This window comes from Mandrillus leucophaeus, unplaced genomic scaffold, assembly GCF_000951045.1.
Source record: "Mandrillus leucophaeus isolate KB7577 unplaced genomic scaffold, Mleu.le_1.0 Scaffold114, whole genome shotgun sequence".
NCBI lineage: Eukaryota > Metazoa > Chordata > Mammalia > Primates > Cercopithecidae > Mandrillus > Mandrillus leucophaeus.
Genome location: NW_012099654.1, coordinates 5,904,870 through 5,932,517, shown reverse-complemented (window position 1 = coordinate 5,932,517; position 27,648 = coordinate 5,904,870). Strand labels below are relative to the sequence as shown.

General features: G+C 38.2%; 1 protein-coding gene across 1 annotated transcript in view; it reads left to right on the top strand.

Annotated features, from left to right (window-relative positions):
- The first annotated feature begins 2,846 nt into the window (after nt 1-2,846).
- The window catches only part of TNPO1 (transportin 1), a 103,005-nt gene continuing 78,203 nt past the window's right edge, over nt 2,847-27,648 (top strand). The window contains exon 1 of the mRNA XM_011996880.1: nt 2,847-3,287. Within this exon, the coding sequence (XP_011852270.1) occupies nt 3,273-3,287 (15 nt within the window). The 5' untranslated portion in view covers nt 2,847-3,272. The remainder of the gene's footprint in view (nt 3,288-27,648) is intronic.

The following is a 27,648-nucleotide window of genomic DNA, read 5'->3' as shown; positions in this document are numbered from 1 at the left end:
TTGGGCTTACTTTAAATGAGAAATGCCTGTAGATTATTTACACATTTCTGAATATTGACTACAGTTGTCCTCTTCAATATTTGAATTAAATTCTTCTAAATAATTACTGAAACTTTTTTTCATAATGTCAACCTGAAGATGTTTCAGTGTAAGGCAATTCTTTAAACTACATAATGTGAAATAATTGTCTTTCCAGAAGTATAAATGGAAACAATATTTTAGAAGATTCTATTCTATTTTTTTATTTATTTATTTTTATTTTTTCATTTATTTTTGAGACAAAGCCTTGCTCTGTCACCCAGGCTGGAGTGCAAATGAATGGTGTGATCTTGGCTTACTGCAACCTCTGCCTCCCGGGTTCAAGCGATTCTCCTGCCTAAGCCTCCTGAGTAGCTAGGATTACAGAAGCTCGCCACCACACACAGCTAATTTTTGTATTTTTAGTAGAGACGAGGTTTCACCGTGTTGGCCAGGCTGGTCTCAAACTCCTGACCTCAGGTAATCTGCCCACCTCGGCCTCCCAAAGTGTTGGGATTACAGGCGTGAGCCACTGCGCCCAGGCTTATTCTATTTTAGAAGCTTGGCTGCATTTAAAAGATTACTTATCTTACCAGGTTTCTATATACTCACCAACAGTTGCCTATTAAAGATATTTATTTAACAATTTTTGAACTTCCAGACCTACTTTTTCAATAATCATTCCTCCTTCTCAAACATCTTTGATTTATATTAATGTCTAGTAATACTTTCATTCACTGCCCTCTAACAACCTTCCCTGCACTCTGCTCATGAGTTCTTTATGTAACTTATCTTACTTAATCTCGTTTCAGACAAAAGAAAGTGAAGCTCAGAAAGACTGAACCAAAAGCATTCATAAGTGGTAAAGCCAGTGTCTGCATATAGGTCCTCTGCCTGCAAGCTCCACACTTGTTTTGACAATGCTACACCTGACAAAATAAGCATCTTGTCATTCCTAGGTGAAAGCTTATAGGCATGTTTTCTTCCTCAGATGCTATTTTGTAACTTCTAACATGTTTTTATTTTTATCTTGGTAAATTTTTCACCTGAGAAAATAAAATTAATACAGAAATTTATAAGGTATCTATGTTTTAAAGGTAAAAACAAAGTTTATAATTTTTAACTTCATTTTTGTCATTTAAAAATTATCAATAATTCTTCAAAGTTTTACCACATGAGCATATTTAGGTATAAAGAGAAAATACTACTGGATAGCTGCTATTATATGTGCAAACGGTGCAAAGAAAAATAAAATAAGCCATGTTAATAAATCCTTGTTAATGATAAGATTTACTCTTTAAAACATGTATTTTTAATTTGACCTAGAAGAGACAAAAAGGCTACATGTGTAAGAATCTCTATTCAACATAGAACTATTTTATATTAATATTTTCATTCACTTTGATTTTTACAAAAGAATACATATTTAATGTGCTTAATCTCAATTTTACAACATCTGATAATCAACATTTTTTTCTTTCAAACGATTGTGGCCAATAAATCCTCTTAGGCTAAATAATGTTACTTTTTCTTCATTTCAATTATTTCTAAACTATTAATCAGAGGAACTCCTACTAATTGCTTAGTCAGCAGTATTTACATCTGTCATTATTTGCTAATCCTTTAGATTTTAGAAATATTTGTGTTTTTTCCTTTAGCAAAGAATAATGCAAATACTACACATCCTCTGATTTGTACAGATCCTAGTCCACGATGTAACTTTTCAAATGCAGAAATAAGCCATTTGTTATTTGGATAAATACACTTTTTCTGGGTATATTTTCCTGCAGATAAACTACCATTTAGGAAAGTTTATATTACATTTTTGTTCTTAGTAATCCACTCCTATTGGGGGGGGCTCTTTTTGATATACACTACTGTATCCAATTACTATCAAATTAACATTAGAACATGTTGAAATCATGAGTATTTTAGTTATCTATAATATTTTCCTTGCTAAGTTCAATTTCCCAATAATTAAAAAATGGTACTTTTAGTCTCAAATTTTAAGTTAAATAAACTAGTTGTTCCTGCAAAATGACTGTAGTTCAAACGAAAACTGTTAACATGTTTAGATGAACAAATAAATTATCTTAGTAAAAATTTACAGACATTTTCTAGTATTATGTACTGCAATTTTACCTAAACTATGACAGGAAGGCAACAACTGTTACGTATTTTCAAAATATATACAGCACTTCCAGTAAGATAGTCGGAACTGCTGGTATTTCTACTCACATTGATCATGTGAGGAATATTATCACCGGAATCATCACCTTAGAAAATAAGAATCAGCTAGCTATGCAAATTTTAAGTATTTTTACACAGTAAATGTTACATATAAGAATCATCTGAGGGAAAGGAACTGGTATTTATCTCATTACCGTTGTTGCAATTGGGTATAAAAACGTGCACCACTCCCATTTTGAATCATTTGCCGTACAGAAAATAGGGGACATTTTAATTTCTCATGATGGCAGGTTAGGGAGAGAAGGGCTTGTTATTTCTAAGAGCAAGAAACTACAGTTTTATAGGATTGCACACCTGGAGACGTAAAAATTTTATAAATCACTGAATTTTAATTACATAGTAGTTTATACGCCAGATACAACACACGTCAAAAGCCTATTTTGTACTAAGCAGGCAGCCATCCACCCGCATCTACCTACCGAAGCCATTTCTGCTTTTTACCAGCGACGCTGGAACTGTGTTATTGTGGGATATGTTCAGTGTTGAACAGGCTCCCAGGACACGGCTGTTACTTTGGAGGTTATGCTGGGGTACAGAAGTTAGGCTGGGGCAGGGCCATCCTCCTAGGAGGGCTCAGCACAGTCTGAGCAACCACACTGGCGGGCCATTTTGCTCACAGCCCCACCGCGCCGGGCAGCGTCTGCAGCTGCTGCGTGCGAGACCCAGAGGCTCCGGTCAGCGCGCCGGCCGCAGGGAGTGCGAGCACTTGTGAGCCCCGCGCCAGGCCGGTGAGGTCTGAAGCTACAGAGCCCGCTTAGAAGGCACTGCCGCGCGCTGCCGGACGCAGGCCCACAGGCCCAGCCGACCGAGGCCGCAGTTTTCCCAGCTCCGCCGCCGTTGCCAAGGCGACCGCCGCCGAACGTTCCCGCGGCGGGCTCCGCCCCCCGGCCAATCGGACCGGCGCTCGGTGGAGCCCAGATTCTCTTTGTTCCGCAGCCATTTCAGGCCCCGGACAGGAGGCAGTGCCGCTTCGGCCGAAGGCCTGAGCGCCCGAGGCCTCTGGGATGGTGTGGGACCGGGTAGGTGGCGTGAGGGTGCGCGGCCCCGGACTGGAGGGGCGGCAGTAGAGGCTGGGAGCTCCGAGCTGCCTGACGCGCCTACGGGAGAGACGCTGGGCTCGCTCGCTCTCCCGGTGCCCGCCCGGCCGTTTGAAGCCGGGAGGCAGCGGCGGCGCGGTTCTAACCCCAACAGCTGCCGGCCCAGGCGCCCTGCGGGACCCGGGTAGGGGGCAGGCGACGGCGGCTCCTCAGGTGTCCGAGGAGCCCGTTACAAGGGGCGGGAAGGGAATGAGCTGATACTCAGGGAAGCGTTTGCCTCGCCTGTTAAGCTGTGGCGTTTGAGGGCCCTTGAGCGCTGCAGTCGGCTGCCCCGGGACGGCAGCCTCCCACTGGTTCTGGGCGCTGGCCGGCGCTGCCCGAGATGGACCAGTCTTTGTCCCGCCCTGGGCCCCTCTGCCCGGGTCTCCCGCGTCCGCACACAGCGCCCATCGTCCTCACATGCAGCTTGCCGATCTCTTTCTCCCGGCGGTTCTTTCTCCTTGGGGCTTCTTGGCCTCACGACATGTTTACATAATGTTTGTGACTGTACGGGTTTGGCGTGGGCTTGTGGGTTTTGCACTTCTACCTGCACTCCCATGCGTACAAGCAACAGGGAACAGCTGCTGAGGAGCAGACCGGCCACCACAATCAAGCTATTTTCGGAATGGCTTTCTTTAAAAATGATCGCGTGTTACTTACTGATTTTAAAAATCAACTGGATTTTGCAAGGATTGCTTACAGTTTAAGTCTGTTATCTTAATCGCTAATCAGGTTGGTCTATCAGTAGATGTAAATGTAGAAAATTGAAATTGGAGGCTATCTACAAATTGATTTTGACAGCTGTATTAAGAAGCTTAATAACTGTCCTTTGAAACAGTAATGACTTAAATGATGAATGCGTAAATGGTACTTTTTTTACCCTAAAGAAAAGATACTTTTAAAATTGCAAGATGTATGGTGTAATAGGTGTTTGGAAATGAAGGTTGTAAAATGGCTGTCCTGACGTACTCACTTTTAGAATATCAAAAGTTCCTGCAGGATTTTAAGTTTCCCTGTTATATCAAAGCTTTCATATTAGAGTGGTGAAGAAGCTATATTTAGTGGAAAAGGGGAAAGTCCCGTTTTTGGGGAAAGGATCTGTTTTCCACTTTTACCTTACTTGGCACTCTAGTTGTTCCTCGAGAAGGCTGTACCAGGATGAAAATTAGCAACTACAAAAGGGAAATAGTAGTTTGAAGGTGCAGATTTCTTTTTCAGTCTCTAGCTATGCAATGCATAGATTTATACTAGTTTGGCAGTACGATTTTTACTTCATGCAATTTAACATGAGCCTAATGAAGTACTAGTGTTGTGTTTTCTTTTTCCTAAAAGGGGCCGCCACCCTGGATTAGTCTTGATGTGGCTGCATCTTTGTCCTAATCAAGAATTATTAAATTCCTCCCACTGAAATATCTATAAAAATCTTGTTTGCGCTTCTACCTCAACTCTCAGTGGCTTTATTACCATTATATAATGTGAACAGAATAAGATTTTTTGTAAAAATATATAATTCTAGTTGTAAGCTTTTCCGATATCAATACTTGTTATTGTATTCATTGTTTTTATGACTATAGTTTTTCTTATTTATAATTTTAAAGCCATTCCATGAACTCAGTTTTTCTAAATGTTGTAAATGAGCTCCTACATTGAAATGTAAACATCTATATTTAGAAGAATTTCTTGACTTTTAACCATGTTGGATTCTGCAAATGTTTTTATAAGAAAAGAAACCTGGTTATAAAGGAAGTCAAACCAAGTGACGTGCAATGAAATAAATTTATCAAACATAAACTGCAGAGAGGAGCACAGCAGTGAGTGGGGGAGTTCTTTTTATTGGCCAGGGTATAAATTGTGATTTTTTTTTCCTGAGATTGATATTTGAATACATATTGGTGCCAAAAAGATATCCTCCCCCCTCGAAACAGTTTGGTTTACCAGCAAAAGGGTGAGAAAGCTGAGAGAATCAAAGAAACTGATGAGGTTTTCAAAAACAATGGAGAACAATGCCATCCTTAAAGAGGAAGGATCAGAAACAGTGAAATTCCCCTGGAGGTTGAGGATTTTTCTTAGTTGGCCCTATTCAGCCATTGCCATGGTAAATCTGTTGAGTGTTGGCAGGTGAAGGAGTCTTCTGAGTTGTACAAGGAACGAACTTCACAATGGAAGACAGATGTTTGCAAGAGTGGTGCCTTAATCCGTATTGTGTTGCTGTAAAAGAATACCTGAGACTGGGTCCTTTATTAAGAGAAGAGGTTTATTATTTGGCTCACGGTTCTGCAGGCTGGGAAGTATAAGAAGCAAGGCGCCGCCATCTGGTCAGCTTGTTGTGCTGCATCATATCGTGTTAGAGAAGGTCAAAGGGGAAGCTCCCCAGGCAAAGAAAGGGAAATCTGAGGGGAGGGCCTGGCTTTCTAACAACTCACCCTCGGGGAACTAAATCATGTCCACGAGATCATGATCAGATTTCAACATGAATTTTGATGGAGACAGACACACCATATGCAAACTACAGCAAGTGGCAACTGATTTGTAATTATATGCGTGGATGTTAGTTGGGAGGTTTTCAAAAGCAAGTGTGATTGGGTTGCTTTGAAGGGTCCTTTGAAGTACTGTCAGTTGCTATAATAAGTAAGAATATTAGAGTTCTAGAGTCTCAATGGTCAAATGAGATATTGAAATGGGAAATAGGGAGGCGGATTTGTCTTGGAATTTTCTGGAGTAGATAGAATACATATAGGAATAGTGGCTACATCTTAATCCAAAAAGACACTCCATGCCAGAGCAAATATTACAACTCAGTACTGAAAAAAAAGCTGATAACTGTGAGACCATAAAGTTGGGATTGATATATGCCTTTTTAACGGTTAAATTTTTAAAACAAAGCAAAACTTTTCAGTGCAGTGTAGAGAACAGGCGCTTTAGAGCTACACTATTGGGATTCAGATTTTGGCACCTTCTGTAATTATCTGTGTGACCTTGGGCAAGTTATTTAATCTCACTTTTTCATCTTATGTTATGAGGAGTAAATGAGTTAATACAGTAAGCTCTTAAAACTGGGCCTGTCATGTATTAACTTTTTTATAAATAATAACTGCTGTTATCATCAATGTCATTATCATTGTTAATTATTTCAGAAAATATAGACAACCATAAAATAAAAATTACAAATATCAGTACTACGTAGTAACTACTGTAAGCCCTTTGGTGCATTTCCTTCCAATGTTTTTTTCTGAGTTTATTGGATTTTTTTCACAGTTGACACTTTACTATGTGGGTAATTTTGTATTCTTTTTTCACCTAGCACCGTAAGCATTTTCTTATGCTACTAAATTATTTTGTTACCATATTTAATGTTTGCATGTTTGTGTGGATTTCTCATTATTAAACAGTTTCTAAATTTTTTGCAGTTATAAGAAACACTGCAATGAACATCCTCATAAAAAATATCAATTTCTGCATTCTAGATTATGAAGATAGAGTCCCCAAAGCAAAAATACTGAGTCAAAGTAAACATCCAAAGCTCATGGTCCATACTGCCAAATTGCTTTTATTTAAGGGAATTTAATAATGAACTTATTAATACAATAAATTGAGACTACACAGTATTTATTGTTCCTGTTGCTTGGGGATTAGAAGAATAGAGAGTGGATTAACGTTTTACTTGTAATGTACTGGACATTATTTGTAGGCATTTAATATACATTGTCACTTTCATGTACATTTTTCTCATTTATTATCTTGGCTCTGTGTTATGCATGGGAGTTACTTCTATTTTACTGATGAGAAAACAAAGTGTAAATAGGTAAGTACTTTGTCCAAGGGCTCAGAGCGTTCGAGCCTGAATCTGAATCTAGATCTGCTTGACTGCAAAGCTCATCATGCTGTTTTGTTTGTATACTTTTATATCATATACATACTCAGAATTTTATGCTGTAACTAACTATAGATCACAGACCACACTTTTAAGATAAACTGAGTTGGGAATAATGAATGGGTAAGTTGCAAAGTTAAACAAGACAGGGCTTAACTTTTCACATACATTTTAGAGAAAAATCTTTACCCGGGTGAGATATAATTGGTAACAACTATATAAAACTGGGTTCTAAAGTGAATGCACCAAATATCTGTGGGTGCAACTCTTAATGATCTCAAAACAAGTAAGTGAGAGAAAACCAAAGAAATCTCAAATTTGATTAAATCTGGGGAGTAAGAGGAATGAAAAGGCCCGTAAATTGAAATATGCATTTAGTAAAACTCCTGGTAAAGTAAATGAAGTTTTTACTGGGGAAATAAAAATATAATATGTGTTTCACATAAGGAAAATAGAACTACCTACAAGGTAGGTAGTGGAGCCCCTTTATCCTAGATGCATGTGTTCCTACCACAGATGAAAAAGTTAATCTTAGGAAGGATAAGATTCCACCACTTTTGTTTTTACTAAGAAAGGAATTAAGGAAGAGAAGTATTTCAGCAAATCATGAATATGCTAAATAAATGTAAATAAATTATTAGGAATAGGTGGTATCCACCAAAATTTTAAAGAAATGAGTATGAAAGTACAGAACTCTTGATTATTATACTACCATTAGAAATTATGTTTTTGAAAAATATTTAATGAAATTAAATATATATTTTGACTGGAGCATAGCAGAACTAGGAAATGATGAGAGAGCTAGCAAACCATGAAGGACTTTGTGTGCCATTTATTAGTGCTGGCATTATCTCTTGTCGAGAGATTTACATACTAGTGGAGAAAGAGATGTGTAAATAAACAAGTTCAATAAGTGTATTTACAGATTTCGTGATATTAATCTGTAAAAACACCAAGAAAGGCCAGTAATAGATTCGTTGAGTAGAATAGGGGGAATGTCTGGAGCATTTTGGGAACTAGGAACAGCATTTCAGTGAGTGTGTCAGTAAAGATAAGGATCCTCTGTGTTCTTGGAAATCTTCAGCAGTTCAGGGGCCCTGAAAGGTATATAGCAGGGGTCCACAAGCTTTCTGTAAAGGGCCAGATAGCAAATAATTTCTGCTTTGTGGGCCATACCATCTCTACCACTGTAGTGCAAAAACAGTTATGAAAGCAGTGGTATGGCCAGATTTGACTAAGGCCTTAATTAGACAAACTCTAATATATAGTACAGAGGGATTTGGAAGAGAGAGCGCCTACTGAGCCTTATATCACCCTATCATGAGCCGTTGAAAGGTATGAAACGAATCTAGAAGATTGATTTGTGTGAATCATTAAGAAGAGAATAAAATAGATTTTTAAAGCACTCTACATCAATTTAAAAGGGAAAACAACTGTTTTTTAAGTGGGAAAGTTCCACAGAAGAGGAAATACGGCTAGTGGGTAAACATGGAATAATGATTTACCTCACCAGTAGACAAATGCAAAGTAAAGCAGTGACTTTTTTTTTTCTGCTCATTATACCGGCAAAAGAGAAAAAAGTTTTGTTAGTATGTATTGAGAAGGTTAAAGGGATAACATTGAATATGTCAGTACAGCTATTTTAAAGTAAAAACAACTTTGACCCAGCAGTTTCCATTTCTTAGTGAAACACATGAGTGTATCATAGGAGTCATGTGTGCTAGGATTAGTCTTGGTCAGTAACCACAGAACCTCCAGACTTCCCGTTCACATTTTATCTCTGGCTCTCCATTCATAAAAAGTTCTACACTTTTTTTGGAGATGGAGTCTCGCTCTGTCGCTCAGGCTGGAGTGCACTGGCGTGATTTCGGCTCATTGCAACCTCTGCCTCCTGTGTTCAAGCAATTCTCCTGCCTCAGCCTGCCTAATAACTGGGACTACAGGCACACACTGCCATGCCCAGCTGATTTTTTGTATTTTAGTAAAGACGAGGTTTCACTGTGTTGGCCAGGCAGGTCTCCAACTCCTGACTTCAGGCAATCCACCCACCTCGACCTCCCAAAGTGCTGGGATTACAGGTGTGAGCCACCGCGCTCGGACTGGGTCTACACATTTTTTTTTTTTTTTTTTTTTTTTTGAGACAGAGTCTAGCTCTCTTGCCCAGGCTGGAGTGGGGTCTACACTTTTTCTTAAACCCCTTCTCAACTCTTCATACCCTTCTAGTGTGCCTTGTGAAATTAACTGTCTATCATCTGCAAAATCCAGTCTGAACCTATTCTTAGATGTTGTTTTCACTTTCTTGCTCTAATGGAAACCGGACTCTCTTCCACTGTGCACTTGTGGCTGTTTTTGTTTGTTTGCTCCATAACTTTCCTTACCACTGTTTCTAGAGGTGGGAAAGATATCTGTCACGAGTCTCCTTGCTTCTTTCAGACTATGCTTCCTCCTTTCTCCCTACAATCTTCAGTTTTGAATTATGTCGTAAAGGCTCACTGTCCTACTCTCCAGTCTTTATATTGAAATTGATAAGAGTATACATAACTGATCCACCCAAACTCTGGCCTGTCATTTCCTAGACCTCTCTTCCAGTGTTCTTCCCATCTACGCTATGTCAGCCACTCATTCCACAGTGATACCCTCCTATATTGTCAATAACTGCAATCCTTCCATAGTTGCCATTTCATGTGTTCTGCTCTGTTACCCCTTCTTCCTATTTTTGCAGCTCACTCCTAGTGCCTCAGCCCTAACCATCTTCTGACCCCAGTGGAATCTCCAACCCATTGATCCTATTACTATTCCCCCGCCCCTTACCCTCTTGATGTTTTTACTCCCTTTTACATGGAATTTACTCATCTAAATTTCATGGTTAATCAGTTTAATTACTTCTTTGGATCCCCTTCCTTGCTCTTTGCTTGTTTGGCAAAACCAGAGCCTTAGTTAAAACAAACTCTTTGGGTTTTTTTTTTGCACTTGCCCCTATGTAACTGGGCACGGCCAGAAGAAAACCACTCAACCACACATGACCACAAACCTCAAGTGGGTCCGTAATGCTGCCCGATGATTGTACTGTATTTCCGAATCTGCTTACTCTCCCACTCTTCTAAATGACTATTTCATATCTTATTTTCCCCAAACCTTCCATATCTCTTTTCCCATCCTCACCTTCAGCTCATGACCTTGCTTCCCATTTTGCTAAGAAAATTGAAGTAATCCGAACTTCCATAGACTGCAACCACTCCACGTACCTCTGGCACTCTATTTATGAAATGGTCTATGCAGCATTTGCTCAGTACATGACTATCTCCCTGCCCATTACGTTAGATTAACTGTTCATATTCTTGTCTGCCTTTGTACTAGGCCCCATTCTGTCTCATCTGCTCAAGGACTTGGCTTCACGTTCTCTCCTTCCACATCATCAATTTTGTTCTCTTTATTGAATCATTTCTATCAGCAAACAAATATGCTATCATTTCTCCCCTCTTAGGAAAAAAATTGTCCCATTTCACCACATTACCCCAATTTTTTGTTTCCCGTGGGAGCAGTATTTCTCGAAATAGTTGTCTGTACTTGCTATTGCCAAGTTCTCTCCTCTAGTACTCTGTTAAACCCACTCTAGTCAGGCCTTTGTCTGCACCACTCCCACAGAAACAGCTCCTCTGGTTCTTCAGTAGCCCCCATATTGTTAAACGCCCTATGTTATTGATTCTCATCCTATGTGACCTGTCAGCAGCATTTGACACAGCTGTTTGCTTCCCTTAGCCTTGAAACCATTTCTTCTTTGCCTTCTAGGACGTCACACATTCCTGGTTATCTGCTGTCTCAGTGCTGGTCCTTGTAATTCTCCTTTTCCTTTATTTTCACTGACCTCTTAATGTTGGAGAGCCCCAATTTTATTGTTTGTTTGTTTGTTTCTATCTATGCTCATTTTATTGGTAATCTCATTTAGTCTCATGGCTTTAAATACCATGTAAATATCAACAATACCCAAATTTAGATCTTTAGCCCCTCTCCCCAATTCCAGTCTTATACGTGCAATTGCCTATTCAGCATCTCCCCTAAATGTTTAATAATAGACATCAAGTCGGCATACCCAAAAACTAAACTCCTAAACTTTCTCCCCAGTGCCTACCTTACCCACAGACTCCCCCATTTCTGTCAATGGCAACTCCATCCTGCAGCTCAGACCAAAATCTTGACCTTATTTTTTTACTTCACTTTTTCTTTTGCTCTTCAGATCTGTCCTTTCAGGACAATCTGTTTTCTGTATCATCAAAATACATCCAAAATCCTATCATGCCTCACCACCTCCCACACTGCCACCACCCTTGTCCAAGCCACTACCATCACATCTTGTTGAATTACTGAAATAGGTTGCTATGTGGTCTGCCCCTTCTGCCCTAGCCCCTCCCAAGAGTATTTTCTCAATACAGTAGCCAGAATAAGCCTTTCGCAAATTAAGACAGTCCCTGTCACTTCTCCTGCAATGGCTTCTGTTATGGTCTGAATGTATGTGTCCTCCCAAACTTGAAATCCTAACTCCCAAGTTGATAGTATTAGGAAATGGGGCCTTTAGGAGGCCATTAGGTCATGGAAGTGGAGTCCTCATGAACAGGATTGGTGCCCTTAAAAAGCCCTAGAGGCCAGGTGCGGTGGCTTATGTCTGTAATCCCAGCACTTTGGGAGGCTGAGGTGGGCGGATCACGAGGTCAGGAGATCGAGACCATCTTGGCTAACACAGTGAAACCCCATCTCTACTAAAAATACAAAAAATTCGCTGGGCGTGGTGGCACGTGCCTGTAGTCCCAGCTACTCGGGAGGCTGAGGCAGGAGAATCACTTGAACCCAGGAGGCTGAAGTTGCAGTGAGCCGAGATCGCGCCACTGCACTCCAGCCTGAGTGACGTGGCGAGACTCTTGTCTCAAAGCAAACAAACAAACAAAACCCTAGAGAGATCCCTTGCCCTTTGTCTCTTGAGGACACAGCAAGAAGTCTGTGAGCTAGAAAGCAGCCCTCACCAGATACTGAATATGTCTTGATCTTGGACTTCCCATCCTACAGAATGGTAAGAAATCGATTTCTGTTGTTTATGAGCTATCTCATTTATGGTGTTTTGTGATAGCAACCTGAATGGACTAAGACATTCCCTTTCATTCGGTCAGAGAATAGCTGGTCCTGTGAGGCTCTACGTGATCTGCCCAATCCACTCCACTTTCTCCTTACCCTCCTGACCTCATTAACTATTACCACTGTCCTCCTCTTGCTCACTGGCCTCCTTGCTATATCTGTCCTGTTCCTGCTTTAGATCTTTTGCTGGCTCCACTCTCTGAAATGTACTTCTTCCACATATCTGCTTGGCTCAATGGACTTACCTCCCAGTCTTTGCTCAGATCTTACCATCTATGAAACCCTATTTAATACTATATTATATCCTGCACTTCCCCCCCACCCCACTCTTATCCTGGACTCCTTTTTATTTTTTGCATAGCACATACCACCTTCTAACGTACTCTATTAGGGGTCAGCAAGCCACAGCTCCATGAGCTTCTGCCCTGTTTTTATACATTCTATAAGCTAAGAATAGTTTTTACATTTTTAAAGGATTGTAAAAACAAAGCAAAAAATATGTGACATATATATGTGGCCTGCAAAGCCAAAAATATTTACTCTCTGGCCCTTTTCAAAAAAAGTTTACACTGTATATTTTATTCTGTTTATTGTCCTCCTCCTCCTGCAAGAATACGGGCTGCAAGAGGGCAAGATCTTTGTTTTATTTTTTGCTGTATCTGCAGCAAGATACAGATACAGAGCCTAGAATGTAGTAGACACTCAGTAAATATTTGTTAAATTAATTGTTCACAATGGTGCAAAATGGTAATTACGTTAAGTGTTCACCAATAGACCTATATATTCCAATGAGTAACAAAATAAATCTCTGTATAATGACTAGAAAAGTTAGGGCGTATTTTGAAGTTTGCTATAGAACAGGCATAAAACACTTTTTGTTTCTACAGATACCTGTGTATTTAATTCCATAGAGAAGAACTCTACAAGGATATACAACCAAATGAATACTAAAGTACTTCTGAGGAGGGAACCAAGATTAAGGGAGATAGTTGAAAGGAGCTTGAATTTCATATATATTGTTTGCTTTTCTTTTTTTTAGCAATGAGAAACTGTCACATGTTAATGTTTTACATTAAGTTATTTTTTAATGAAGAGACAAGAAAAAACAAATACATATTAAGAAAATAAAGCAGAGAGAGGAAAAGGAAGAGGACATTGCCTTTTTTAAATGTCTTATTTGGCCAGCAGTCAATCTGAAAGAGGGGAAGGAGTGAGCAATGTGAATATGGGGGAAAGAGCATGCAGAAGTAAAGGCCCTTAGGTGGGAACAAACTTAGCATGATCTGGAGACTGTAAGAAAACCAGTGTGATGAACATAGTGAAAAAGGGGACAGAGACTGCTAGGAGATAAGTTCAGAGAGATGGGCAGGCACCCATGTTAGGTACAGCTTTGCAGGCTGTGATGAGGATATAAGGTCTTCTGTGTGATGGGAAACCATTGGAAGATTTTGATGGGGGGAAGACATGATTTAATTACAGATTGAATAAGCTCATTTTTGCTGCTTTGTCTCAGAGAATGGGTTATGACGGAATAAAAGGGGAGGCAGGCAAATCTGCCTAGACCATGGACTAGGGTGAACAGCAGAGGGGGTGAGAAATGGTCAATTCAGGGTATATTTTGATGGTGTATTTTAAGTCTTGGCTGATGGTATTTGGGATATGAAGGAAATCAAGGGAAATAAGGATCATTGCTTCTGATCTCCATAATTGACCTGAACAACTGGGTGAAAACTAGTGGTATTTAGTGGTATTAGGCAACTGAAGGAGGAGCAGATTGGAATGGGTTAGAGAAGGGAATCAAGAGTTTTGTTTCAAGGCTGAGCAACATAGGGAGACCCTGTCTCCACAAAAAAAAAAAAAAAAATGTGTTTTAATTAACTGGGTGTGGTGGCATGCGCCTATAGTCCCAGCCACTCAGGATGCTAAGGCGAGAGGATCACTTGAGCCTGGGAGGTCAAGGTTGCAGCGATCTGTGGTCATGCCACTGTACTCCAGACTGGGCAACAGAGGGAGACCCTGCCAAAAAAAAAGAGTTTTGTTTCAACCAGCAAAGTTGGAGATGCTCATTTGACAAACAAGCAGATATGTCTTGTCAGATGTTGGATACTTGAGTCTGGAATTCAGGGTGCTTTTAATGTTGCAGACTGATGAGATTATTTAGATAGAGAATAGAAGGGGGTCTAGGATATTGAGGGGAGCCAGCAAAGGAGACAAAGAGCAGCCAGTGAGATACAAGGAGAACCAGCGAGATGTGGCGCCGTAAGAGGTGAAAGAGTGGTCACCTGCATTCAGCACTGTGAAGAAATTAAGATGAGGCCGAGCAGAAGTTGTTGGGTTTGGCACTGTGGAAATCTCTCAGTGGAGTGGAGTACAACGGGAGACAGTGACTATTCACAACTTTCAGGATGTTTCTGTGAATGGTGGGGAGTGGAGAAATTTAGTTGTGGGAGATGAACAGAGTCTAAGCTGGTTTTTAAAGATATTATTTTAAATTACTTTTGAACTACAGAAAGTAGTACAAATAATTCAGAAAACTCCCATATTTACTTTACCTGGATTCACCAGTTTTTAACATTTTGCTACATTTGTTTGCTCTCTCTTTTTTGGGGGGGTCATTTGAGAGTAGGCTGCATACATCTGTGCCTCTTTAGCCCTTAATACTTTAATGTGCATATCCTGAGAGCCAGGATATTCTCTTACAAAACTGCATACAGTGAGCAAATTCAGGATATTTCGTTTTTTACAGCCCACATTACAATTTTGCCAGTTGTCCCAGTAACATCTTTTGTAGCATTTTTTTTTTCCTACCAGTACCTGATCTGGTCTAGGATTTTATGCTCTATTTCGTTGTCATGTCTGTTTAGACAGAGAGGTATTTGCAATGATCATTATATCAGAAAGATAATTTAAAATTCTCTAGACGTGTATTATAACTTGATAATGGTAGATCAGTTTAATATGTCATCCTGATAAGCATTAGGACAGAAAGAAGAGCAAGGAAAGTGAAGATACTTTATATGTACATTTATCAGACTTGCGCATAAATAATGTGTTTTCAGAGTTATTGATATTTATTGTTTAGAAAGGTAAAACAACTTGGATTCTTTTGTGATAGGGTTGAGTTGGCAGTAGTATATGGACATGGTTTAAGAGTTTTTCAAAAAGAGTTTGTTTCAGCTCATAAAATGCTGCATGTCAAACCTTTATTAGAATATATTGTGAGACTTAATTTAGGAAAAGAGCATTATAGAGTGAAACATTGGAACCGCAAGTGTTTCAGAATAGGCATTAGAATGCTCCATTGGGTTTTTGGTTCAGTGATGAACACAGTTTTCTGTTACACAGTTTTGAGGGGTAGTGAGTAAAGACTTCTGAAAGCACAAGTTATGATGCAAATTTGTCTCCGACATTTTCAACCAGAGATTGTTCCTGCTATTGAATACGACTTCTGCAAGAAGTCACCTAAGGCTAGCACAGTACTGTGCTCTTTCACAGGGGCCCAAGTATTAGTTGAAAGTATCGAGTGACATGTAGCTTTCACTCAGGTAACTTACACCCAGAACTACTCTTGAACAATCGAGTTGAATACAAGTTTCCCTCAAGGATAGGAGTGGCTCGGAGAATTTCAGTAGCAAGTATAAGAAGTACGGGCGGATCACGAGGTCAGGAGATCGAGACCATCCTGGCTAACACGGTGAAACCCCGTCTCTACTAAAAAAATACAAAAAACTAGCCGGGCGAGGTGGCGGGCGCCTGTAGTCCCAGCTACTCGGGAGGCTGAGGCAGGAGAATGGCGTAAACCTGGGAGGCGGAGCTTGCAGTGAGCTGAGATCCGGCCACTGCACTCCAGCCTGGGCGACAGAGCCAGACTCCGTCTCAAAAAAAAAAAAAAAAAGAAGTAATGCCAGCTTTTATATGTGAAGTATGACTAGATTCCTTGTTTATAGTCATCTAAATGTTTTACTTCTAGAAGCTGAAAGGAACATGGTCTTTAGTTGCTTTATAGGTGGGGAAATAAACCAAATGAGAGTATGTGATTGGTGTAGAATTCCCCAGCTGGCTGCTCTTAATGCAGAGAATTGAGACTGGAGCCCCAGATTCCTGGTGCCCCTTTTTTTTTTTTTTTTTTTTTTGACTCTTCTTGGCACTGAAGATTTAAACACCCTTAGAGGAAGGTAGTTGGTCCTAAAGCCCCATACAGTTACCCTGGGCTGTTAGCTCTAGACAGGTTATGGCTGTGAGTTTTAAGTGTCTGCGTCATCCTTCCCTTAGCCTGATCCCCCTGCACAAATAAGAAACAATGAAACCATAAAGGGAGGGTGAAGGTAGGAGATTTTTCGGAGTCGGTTTTAGCATAGATAATAAGCTCTGAATCAAGAGAGTGGTACGGTAGTTTAATATTTAATGTAGGAATTTGATGGAGAAGCTTAAGAGTCAGTAGAGAAATAAAAGGATGAGACATAAAAAGGATAAGGCACTAATAAAAATTCTAGCTTTGTTTTAACCTTACATCCTAATGGGCTAGAGACTTTTGTTAGGTACATGGCAGGCAATTTTTATTTGTAAAACAGAATATACACACTCTTACTGGAGTGTGATTCCCGTAGAGTTTAAATTGCTCAGCAGCTAGGGCAAAAGTGTCATTTTAGATAAAATTATTGTATTCTGATTCTGGGAAATACAAACTCGTGAACATCTCAAATGTTTTTGAGCAAGTTCATCAAATGCCTACCCACATATTATTTAATTTAATAACAATTTAAATTAATAAGTTAAGAAATCTTAGGAATTTCTGAGTTCATCCTCTCATTTCAGATGTTTTATTATTATGTTGGTAATTTCCAACTGAGATCCTGCACATACAAGCACTTAAGACATGTTTCCTTTTGATTTAATAGCTGGCATTCCTTCCTTCTAGGAGATGCACAGTATGCTTATAATAATGTATGACCAAGAGTTAACTGAAGATTATGTATTTTATTAACTGTAAATAATATGAATCAGTTACTACATGAAATTATTTTTTAAATTGAGGTATCATTTCATGTGACTCAAGACAAAGGTTTTCTTTTTGTGTCTCTCAACCCTACTCCAGGATTTAGGAGAAGTTTATAATAAGTGAATTTATGTTTCTTTTCTAAGAATCAGTTTACTGTAATGGAAATAGTATATGTTTTTGAAATAGTTAATTAGACTCTTATGTCTACCAGTTGTAAGTGTGTAATTGTGAGTGGTATCTACCTTAAAGACTAAGCAGGCACACAGAATTATGCCATTAGCTCGTTAGTCAAGATAGTTGTAAGCATTCATGTTCTTTCCATCCCTTCTTATCACATTAGTTTTCTTCGGCAGAAAAATGTATTAAGAAGAATCTATTGATGATTCTAACATAAGTACTTTAGATTTATTTATTTTTACAGTAGAGATTTTATTATGAATTAGTTTTTTACTTAACATATTTTAGTTATGATTATTGAGACAGTCTGTAGAATTTATTTCTACAGAAGTCTCAAGAACCATTGTAGGTGAATATAGGCCTTCTTTTCTAAGCTAAAATTCATTTTCATTTGCTTTTGGCTTTTACATATTTAGTAGAGATTTTTTCTTAGTTCTTCTAGTACAATGTATTGTTTGAGTGAGTTATTGTTTTTTCTTACATTGCCAGAATTTTGTATCGGCATTTGAAAAATTAGGAAATTAATGAAAGATCCTTGTATTATTATTTCTTTTGATATAAAATAAAATTTGGGGATTTGTTCTTTTGAATTTCATATTATTACTGTTTCTATATTTTTTACTTAGTATTTTGTAGCATTTAAATGTCAACATGAATTTCATATTATTAATATATTAAAAATAATTTTGTATATACAAGGTATCAGACAGTAATCACAAGTGTAGAATATGTAATGACTCCTGTTATCTAAGTAAAACTTCTGTTCTCTAATATTCAGGAAAGCCTTTCTCTGAAACTAGGTCTCCTAGATTTTAAAACAATTTTTTGGTATAATGCTTGAGCTTTGCAAAAGTTGAATCCTTTTTTTTTATAACTATGAAGATGTTTTTGTTTTCAGTATTATCTTCATAGTATGTCTACTTATTTTGATTGTTGCATAATAGCTGCATCAGTTGAAGGTTATATTATTTGCCATATATTTATTGTTGATATTAGAAATAACCCTGGGATAAAATCTTTGAGTATAATACTGTCTTTTGTGTATTTGGGATTCTTAGGATACAGGCTCAGAAGTGTAATCATGAGGACAAAGTGTATAAAAATGTATATGGCTCAATATAGATTGTTGAGTTATTTCTTATAGGTCATACTAGTTTTATACTACCGTCAGTATTTTGTTAAAGTTGATTCATCTCCTCAGCAGCATAGGATATTATCATTTCAAAATTATCTTTGCTAATTGGACTAAAACCATTACTTTATTATTACATTTATTTGATTACTAGTAAGCTTCAGCATTTTCTCATGTTTGTTTAATGTTGTATTTCCTCCTGTGAATTTTCTTTCATGTGCTACTATTGGTTCTATATTAGCTTCCCAGAAAAGTTACTAATATATTGCTTTCTTGTTGGAATATTTTAGGAGCTCTCTTTTATACTTGTTCAAATAAAGCAGATATTCATCTACCATATTTGTCAACAGTGGTACCTCCTGGAAATGCCTAAGAGATGTTGTAGGTCCTTTGAGATATGGAATGTCCGAGTCTTGAGAACCAAGTACTACTGCTAGCATCATAGGGAGAGTAAATTGCCACTTTCCCTACATCTTCTCCTGGTGTAAAGTGTTAGTAAAATGAATGTTGTGCGGTGTTTTTTTCCCTTGATGGCATCAGTAGCAGTGATTGTCAGTGCTCAAAAACAAAATAGTGTAATTTGGAAAAGATGGGGGAAGATAGGAGAGGAGAGGGATAGAAGGAGATGGGGAAGGAATTCTGTTGTCCATAAAGAGGTATACACCTGAACTGGCAGATGACTTTATTCTAGGTTTTCTCTACTTTTCCCATTCAGTTTCCTTTCCACCCATCTGGGTATATTCATTAGACTTCGTACCTTTCAGAGACCTGCATGTCAGCTCTCAGATTTACATTGGTGTTCAAATTGAAGGAAATTAATTCCCATGGCAGTCATCAGCCTTCATTGTACCAACCCTGCAGTTCCTAGAGAACTCCCTGCTGCTGAAAACTGCCTTACTTCCTGATGGCTTTCTATTTCTAATCCATGAATGACTTAAAATAAACCTCCCCTTTTCTCTTAGACAATCTGAATTTGAGTTATCCCCCCTCTTGAAAATAAAAGAGCTTAATCAGGATAGCAATTAGATAAAATATTATCTATTAATTTATCGATTAGATAAAAATTCAAATATATACCACATGATTGTATATATTACATAATTATATAATATATATATTATGACAGACTAGTCCCAAGATGTTTTTGCTTTAAGTGGAAGAAATTGAATATTTTAGGGAGTTCTTCCACCTCTACCTCCCTAAGTGCTGGGATTGCAGGCATGAGCCACTGCACACAGCCCCTCTTAATTTGTAATGTTGATTTCTGGGTCTTGATTTCCCCATTTTTAAAATAAGAGGATTGGATGGATGTTGTCTAGTACTCATTACATTCGAAGCTTAGGTGCTATGATTGCCATTCTCTAATTACAGTTAAAGTGTAAGTTAACAAATTTTTATTTTGTGGGCTGAGGGGAATGAATGGACATGATATTCAATTGGCCAATAACTTAGTATCTCTATTTGTAAGACTAAAATAAACTTTTTAACCTAAGATTCAGTTTTAAGGGTCTATGCTTATAAACTGAACACTTTCTTAATGTGTGCAGATTAACATTATCTTTTGTGTCTAGTGTAATTTCAGATTTCCTTTCCATCTCACATTTCATTCTGTTTTTTGTACTCATGAATTTTTGTATGTCTCATTAATCTTGGTTGAGCCTCAATGTTTCTATATCACAGTGACAGAAAAATAACATAACACAGAATATATGCTGCTGTTTTTCGTATTAAACTCTTCATTGGCGTGGTAGTCTATCATATGACATTAGTTCCCACTGATTTTTTCCCACTTTTGGATTGTCTCTATAGAATTTTCTTGTCCTATCCCTTTGCATAATATGAGGTCCACCCTCCATCAACTACACTCATGCATTTCAGTCAACGATGGACTACATATACAATGGTGGTCCCATAAGGTTATGATAGAGCGGAAAATCTTCTATTGCCTCTTGATGTCATAGTGCAATGCATTACTCATATGTCTGCGGTGGCACTGGTATAAATAAACCTGCACTGTCAGTTGTATAAAAATATAGCACATATGATTATGCGCAATACATAATACTTGATAATGATAGTAAATAACTATTACTGGTTCACGTATTTACTATATTGTTGTTATTTTAGAGTGTACCTCTACTTATTTTTTTTAAAGTCAACTGTAAAACCACCTCAGGCAGGTCCTTCAGGAGGTATTCTAGAAGAAGGCATTGTTATCATGGGAGATGACAGCTCCATGCTTGTTATTGCCCCGAAGACCTTCCAGTGGGACAAGATACAGAGGTGGAAGACAGTGGCATTGATGACACTGACCCTGTGCAGGCCTAGGCCAATATGTGTGTTCGTGTCTTCATTTTTAACAAAAAAGTTTAAAAAGTAAAACAAAAATTAATATAAAAAAGTGTATAGAATAAGGATATAAAGAGAAAATATTTTTGTATAGCTGTACAGTGTTTGTGTTATAAGCTAAGTATTAAAAGAGTCAAAATTTTTAAAAATCTAAAGTTTGTAAAGTAAAAAGTTACAGTAACAGCTAAAGTTAATTTATTATTGAAGAAAGAAAATGTTTATTAAGTACCATAGTGTACAGTATTGTTCTAGGCCTTTGCGTTTACTCACTCTCTGACTCACCCAGAGCAACTTCTAGTCCTGTAAGCTCCATTCATGGTAAGTCCCTTATAGTGATAAACATTTTTTTTAAATCTTTTATGCTTTTTATGCTTTATTTTTTATTTTTATGCTTTTTATCTTTTTAGGCTTTTTTTACTGTACCTTTTGTATATTTACATATGTGTAGATACACAAATGCTTACCATTGTGTTACCACTGCCTGCAGTATTCAGTACAGCAACATGCTATACAGGTTTGTAGCCTAGCAGACAAGCTATACCATATAACCTAGGTATGTAGTAGGCTATATAACATGTAGGTTTGTGTAAGCGCACTCTATGATGTTAACTACAACAAGGAAATTGCCTAACAATGGATTTCTCAGACTGTATCCCTGTCCTTAACTGACACGTGACTATACTTAGTTTTTGCCCTTATACAATTTTTGTGATTAAATTCATATCTGCTTTAATGTCCACCACTTGATTTCCATTTGTTTCTTTGCTCTTACTCTTCCAATGTTTCTGTTTTGATTTTTCTACTTTAGAATATCACCTACCTTAGTCTGTTGCAAAATACCTTAGACTGGGTAATTTATAAAATAATAAAAATGTATTTCTCATAGTACTACACAGGCTGGGAAGTCCAGCCAATTTGATGTCTAGTGAAGGCTTGCCCTCTGCTTCATAAATGGCACCTTCTTGCTGCATTCTCACATGGAAGAAGGGATGAACACTGTATTCTCACATGGTGGAAGGCGAGCAGAAAGGCCAAACTGGCTCCATTTAGTAAGGGTATTAATCCCATTAATAAGGGCAGAACTCTCATGACCTAATCACTTCCTAAAGGCTCCACCTGTTAATATTGTTGCATTCAGGATGAAGTTTCAAGATGAATTTTGGAAGGACACATTCAAATCATAGCATTTTGCCCCTGGCCCCACAGAATTTATGTGCTTCTGTCAAAATACATTCATTCTATCCCAATAGCCCCAGAAGTCTTACCTCATTCCAGCATTAATTCAAAAGTCTGAAGCCCAGAATCTCATCTAAATCAGGTATGGGTGAGGCACAAAGTACGATTCATCTTGAGGCAAATTGCTATCCAGCTATGAGCCTGCAAAACCAAGTAAGCCCAAGATCCAAGAAGGCAAACAAGAATAAATCTTAAGGCTCCAGAATAATCTTTGTGTTGCCTTCCAGATACAGTTGGGTAGGGGTTGGGCCCCCAAGGCTCCAGGTCACCCTGCCCCCATGGCTTTGCTGGGCACAACCTATACTGCAGCTCTCATGAGTTAAGAGTCTACTGCCTGTGGTTCTCCCAAGCTGGAATTACATTCCAGTGGCTCTTTCAGTCTAAGAAGATCCACTCCAACAGCTCCATTAGGTATTGCCCTTGTGTAGGCTCTCTGCTGTATCCCTGCTACCATAGCTCCACTAGGCAGTGCCCTAGTGGGGCCTCTCTGCAGTGGCCCCACCCTGTGATGGTGCTCTGCCTGAGCCCCAGGGTTTTTCAGTATTCTTTGAAATCTAGGTGAGGTAACAGTGCTCCCACAGCTTGTGCATTCTGTGCACCTGCAGAGTTAGCACCATGTAGACACCACCAAGGTTTACCACCTGTGCCCTCTGGAGGGGTGATCTGAGCTGAACCTCGGTGTGGTTGAGCCACAGCTAGGGTAGCCAGGGAGTGCTGCACTACAATGTGGGTAGCAGAGCCTTGAAATCATTCTGTTCCCAAGGCACTGGCATTCTGGGCTTATAGTAGGCAAGATAGTCGCAACCATCTCTGAAATGCCTTTTGGTTCATTTGTCCATTGTCTTGATGAATAGCACCTAGCTTCTTTCTGTCCGTACTAATCTCCTTATCAAACATTCAGGTTGAGAATTTGTCTTAAGTTCTGCCTTCCTTTTAGTTACAAATTCCATCTTTAATTTGTTTCTCTCTTCCTACGTCTTACTATAAGCAGTCAAAAGAAGCCATGCCACACCTTGAACACTTTGCCAAATATCCTATTTCATCATTCTTAAGTTCTGCCTTCCACAAAACACTAGGACAGGAACACAATTCAGCAAAGTTATTTGCCCCTTTGCAACAAGAATGGCCTTTCCTGCAGTTTCCAATAACATATTCCTCATATCTGTCTCAGAGACCTCATCAGAATAGGCTTTACTGTCTGTATTTCTACCAATACAGACAGGACCACTTAAGAAATCTCTAAGAGGATTGAGGCATGTCATGCAGCTCTCCTCTTCATAGCCCTTACCAGAATAGCCCTTTACCATCCAACCTCTACCCATTACCCAATTGCAAAGCCACTTCCACATTTTTAGGTATTTCTTATAGTAGCACCTCACTTCTTAGTTCCAATTTCTGTCTTAGTCCATTCCTGTGTTATAACAAAATACTTTAGATTGGGTAATTTATGAGTAATATAAATATATTTCTCACACTTCTAGAGGCTGGGAAGTTCAAGTTCAAGGCACCAGTGAATTAGGTGTGTCATGAAATCTCATTTTCTGCTTCGTAAGTGACACCTTGCAGCATCCTCACATGGATGAAGGAACAACACTATTTCCTCACATGGCTGAAGGGGAGCAGCAGGGCCAAATAGATTCCCTCAAGCCCTTTTGTAAGGGCATTAATTCCATTCACGAGGGCAGAGCCCTCATGACAATGACAGTCACCTCCCAAAGTCCCCATCTCTTAATACTGTCGCATTTGGAATTAAGTTTCAACATGAATTTTGGAGGGATACAAACGTTAAACCATAGCATCAGTTCATTTAAATGACAAGTTAAACAGCCCATTTTGATGCATATTCTTTGATTGTACAAAAATAATCTAAGAAATCTTCATCCTATTGTTATCTGATGGTACGAACTGCCATCAGTAAACCTGGGTCTTAATGACAATTTTAGTTGGGAGTGTAGCGTGTAGGGAACGAACATTAAATACTGACTCTTGTGGCACTTTACGTTCTCATTTAATCTTCTCATCAACCCCATTTCACAGATGACTAAACTGTGGCTCAAAAGATTGGGCAATTTTCCTAAAAAAGACCGCGTCAATAATTAACAGAACTGGGGTTTGAGCCAATGAATGTACGACTCTAGAACCCATGCTTCCTCTACTCCATCTTGTTGCTTACCAGCAACAAGTAATGTGGAACAAGATTCAGTTCAGGAACTAAACTTGTAAAAATTGATTCCCTTTCAAAAGTTTTTTCTGCTGTGTCTATCTTTTCATAACTGAAATTTGACTAATATATGCCCCTGTTGTGTGTGAGATTTCTATGAAGAAATGTATGGTTAGGTAAAACCTAATGTTAATCAGCCTACTAACCGCTTAACTTTTTTTAATCTTCCTATTTTGCTGTCTAAACTGCTCTGATCCTTTTCTCATTCAGCCCTTACCAATAAATACAGTGCTATGTTCCTTTTTCTGTATACACTTGAAAATGTGAAATACTGAATCCATACATTATACTTAATCAAGGACAGCTTTGGACATGAATAAGACATTTCTGGATCCCTCTTACTTCAGAACTTCAGGAGCAAGCTAACGGCAATAAAACAGTATACTTGTAGTTATCAAAATGAGCTATAACGGTTATCCCAATGTGCTAATTTTTTTTAAATTATCAACTTGGCTTCCTATCAACTGTTTAGGTATGTCTCACTTTATTAGTATGTAAAGTGGATTCTAAAATATTGAATCATACCTTTTATTGACTTATAATTTCAGATGTGTTTCACAGGAAAATATTTGGCTATTTGCATCATAGCCTTTTTTTACCAGCTCTTTAAATTCAGTAAGTATAGCTATAATTAGTAACTTTCCTGGTGCTCATATTTTGTCATTCAGTGCCATTATTTTACCTAGAGTACTACAGCTTGTCTCCACCTTTTATGCATATCATCATATAAATCAGCAAATGTATAATCAGTGTAGAGCAGTGTTACTTGAAGACAGGCTGCTCTTTTAATTGATGGTACTTGCATATTTAATGAACTATGAATTAAAGGAATAGTTTGGAGTAGTAGAAATATTCGACCAGAAATAGACATTCATTCCAACCCAATTCTTAACATTTACTAGCTGAGCAATTTTTGGCAAGTGACTTAATATCACTGAGACAGTTTCCTCAACTCACAGAGTAGTTCTGAAAATTAAATGAGGTAAAATATGAAAGTACTTTGAAACTTTTTAAGCACTGTGTTTACTTAAAACCACTTGGCAATGTTCTGAAAGGAAATTTATAATCATGGTATAATACTTAAAGAAGACTTTTAAAAAGCTTTTTTTCTTAAGTCTGTGTCACAGAAATGAAAACTGTTGGACTAGGGTTAACAATAGGCAGTGACAGTAATCCATTGAACTACTTAAAAACTAACTCTTCAGTTGAATGTAGCAGTGGGACAATCCCTAGTAAAGCACATTAATAAATCCTATGATACCAAGAGAATCAGGGACCTAATTAGTTTGATTAATTGGTTTTTAATGTGTAGGCTTATTAAAAGAGTTTAGTTTTATGAATGACTTAATATTGCCATTTGAAGAAAGATCTAGTTATTCACAAGATAAGTTGATTTGATATACAAATTTAAATCATATTTTGCCAGTTAAGGATCATAATTTTCTAGTGTGGTGTTGTTGTTTTTTACTGGAGATAAACTTCCCCCAAAACTTACTTTTCCCAAGTTCCCATTTCTGTCTTACAACTTAAGTGGAACTTCTTACCCATTCTCTGTCACTGTTAAATTACAAAGTAAATAAACATTGTACTTATCCTTACTAGGAAGTACAAATTATTGTGTAACTTCAAACAGTGTGTTCTTATGTTTTGGTTTTCATCAAAGACTTTTTTAGTGATTAGTAATGTTTCCCATATGAATTGGTGCAGCCTGCATTCTGTTCTCTTTTTCTGCTTTCTGTCATTTCCAGTACAGCTAGAACACCACTGCTTAAAGAGTAAGAAATAATGGAAATTGCCAGGAGCAGATATATTGATTTAATATAATGGTTCTCAACTGGCTCTAAGTTCCCAGTAATTATAATGTGCAGTCAGGGTTGAGAACCACTGATTTAAGTTGTTTAAACATACATGCAGAGTGAGACCAACTGCGAAGGTTAAATCTGTTTTAGAACTCAACAGGGAGTTGGTGTTTTGAGGGTGACAATGAGATAACCAAAAGTTAAATGTGTGGGAGGTATTACTCCTATCAGCCTTTCGTTTTCATTAAAAATGAAAAATCTGTGCTCTGAAAAGCAAGGTGCAGTCATCATATCTGAAGTGATTGACCTGAAGTAGACATTCTTCAAGAGAGCTGTTGAATTATTGGTGATGCATGGAATAGAAAGGGAAAGAGTAGTATAATGCAGACCATTCATAGTCTGCCCACTGTTAAGTTCTCTAAGGGTTAGTCACATGTTCGTGGGGTGGCAGAACGAGAATAATATGGTAGAGTAGTTCAGTGCATGGGCTCTAGAGTTGGGTGCATCTGGGCTTGAGTCCTGGCTTTGTTCATTACTGTGTGAACTTGGACACATAGCTTAAGTTCTCTTAAGCCTGTTCCTTTTCTGTAAATTGGAGATAATCATAGTACATATTCACGGAATTAAATGAGATCATGTATTTAAAGAATTTAACATAATAACTGGCACATGGAAGGACCCATTAATGATAACAGGGTTGCTGTTATTAGTAGGCATGGTTCAGACTTTGGAATCACACAAGTTTGGTTTTGAATGCCTACTCTGCCACATACTAGCTGGCAAGCTACTTAACCTCTCTGAAACTCGGTTAATATAAAATGGAGTTAATATCTACCTCATAGTGCTGTTGTGAATATTAAATGGGCTAAAGTATAGGAAGTGTCTGGTTATAGATTGGGTCAAATTTTGAGACCAAGATTTCCTTCTTATCCCTCAATTTGATACCACACTCTTTTTTCTTTTTTTAATGTTGATTTGTAAACTTTAGCATTTGGTAAGCATGTCTAGTCATCTTCAAAGTTCTTCCAGAAAAGGCACTCTAAGAATACATTTATTCAAACTTTCCTTAGTACCTATTTTCCATTTTCTGTGTTCTGTTAATCTCTCAGCTCTTAGATAACAATAACTTTGTAATGCCAGAAAGTTAAAATTGTAATGTCTTAGCCTAATTTTTTCAAATGGTGAACTACATGATTTACCCATCAGTCTCAATCAAGGATGATTTAAAACCCATGTGCCTAGCACTGTGTAACATGAGTTATGTTCCCTGCCCTTCTAATCTAGTTGAGCTCATTTCTGCAACTAATATGAGCTCAACAGTTCATTTTGCATTTTCTTCTCTTCTTTCTTGATCCATAACCTCTGATTTTAGACTCTCTCTCTTTTTTTTTTTTTT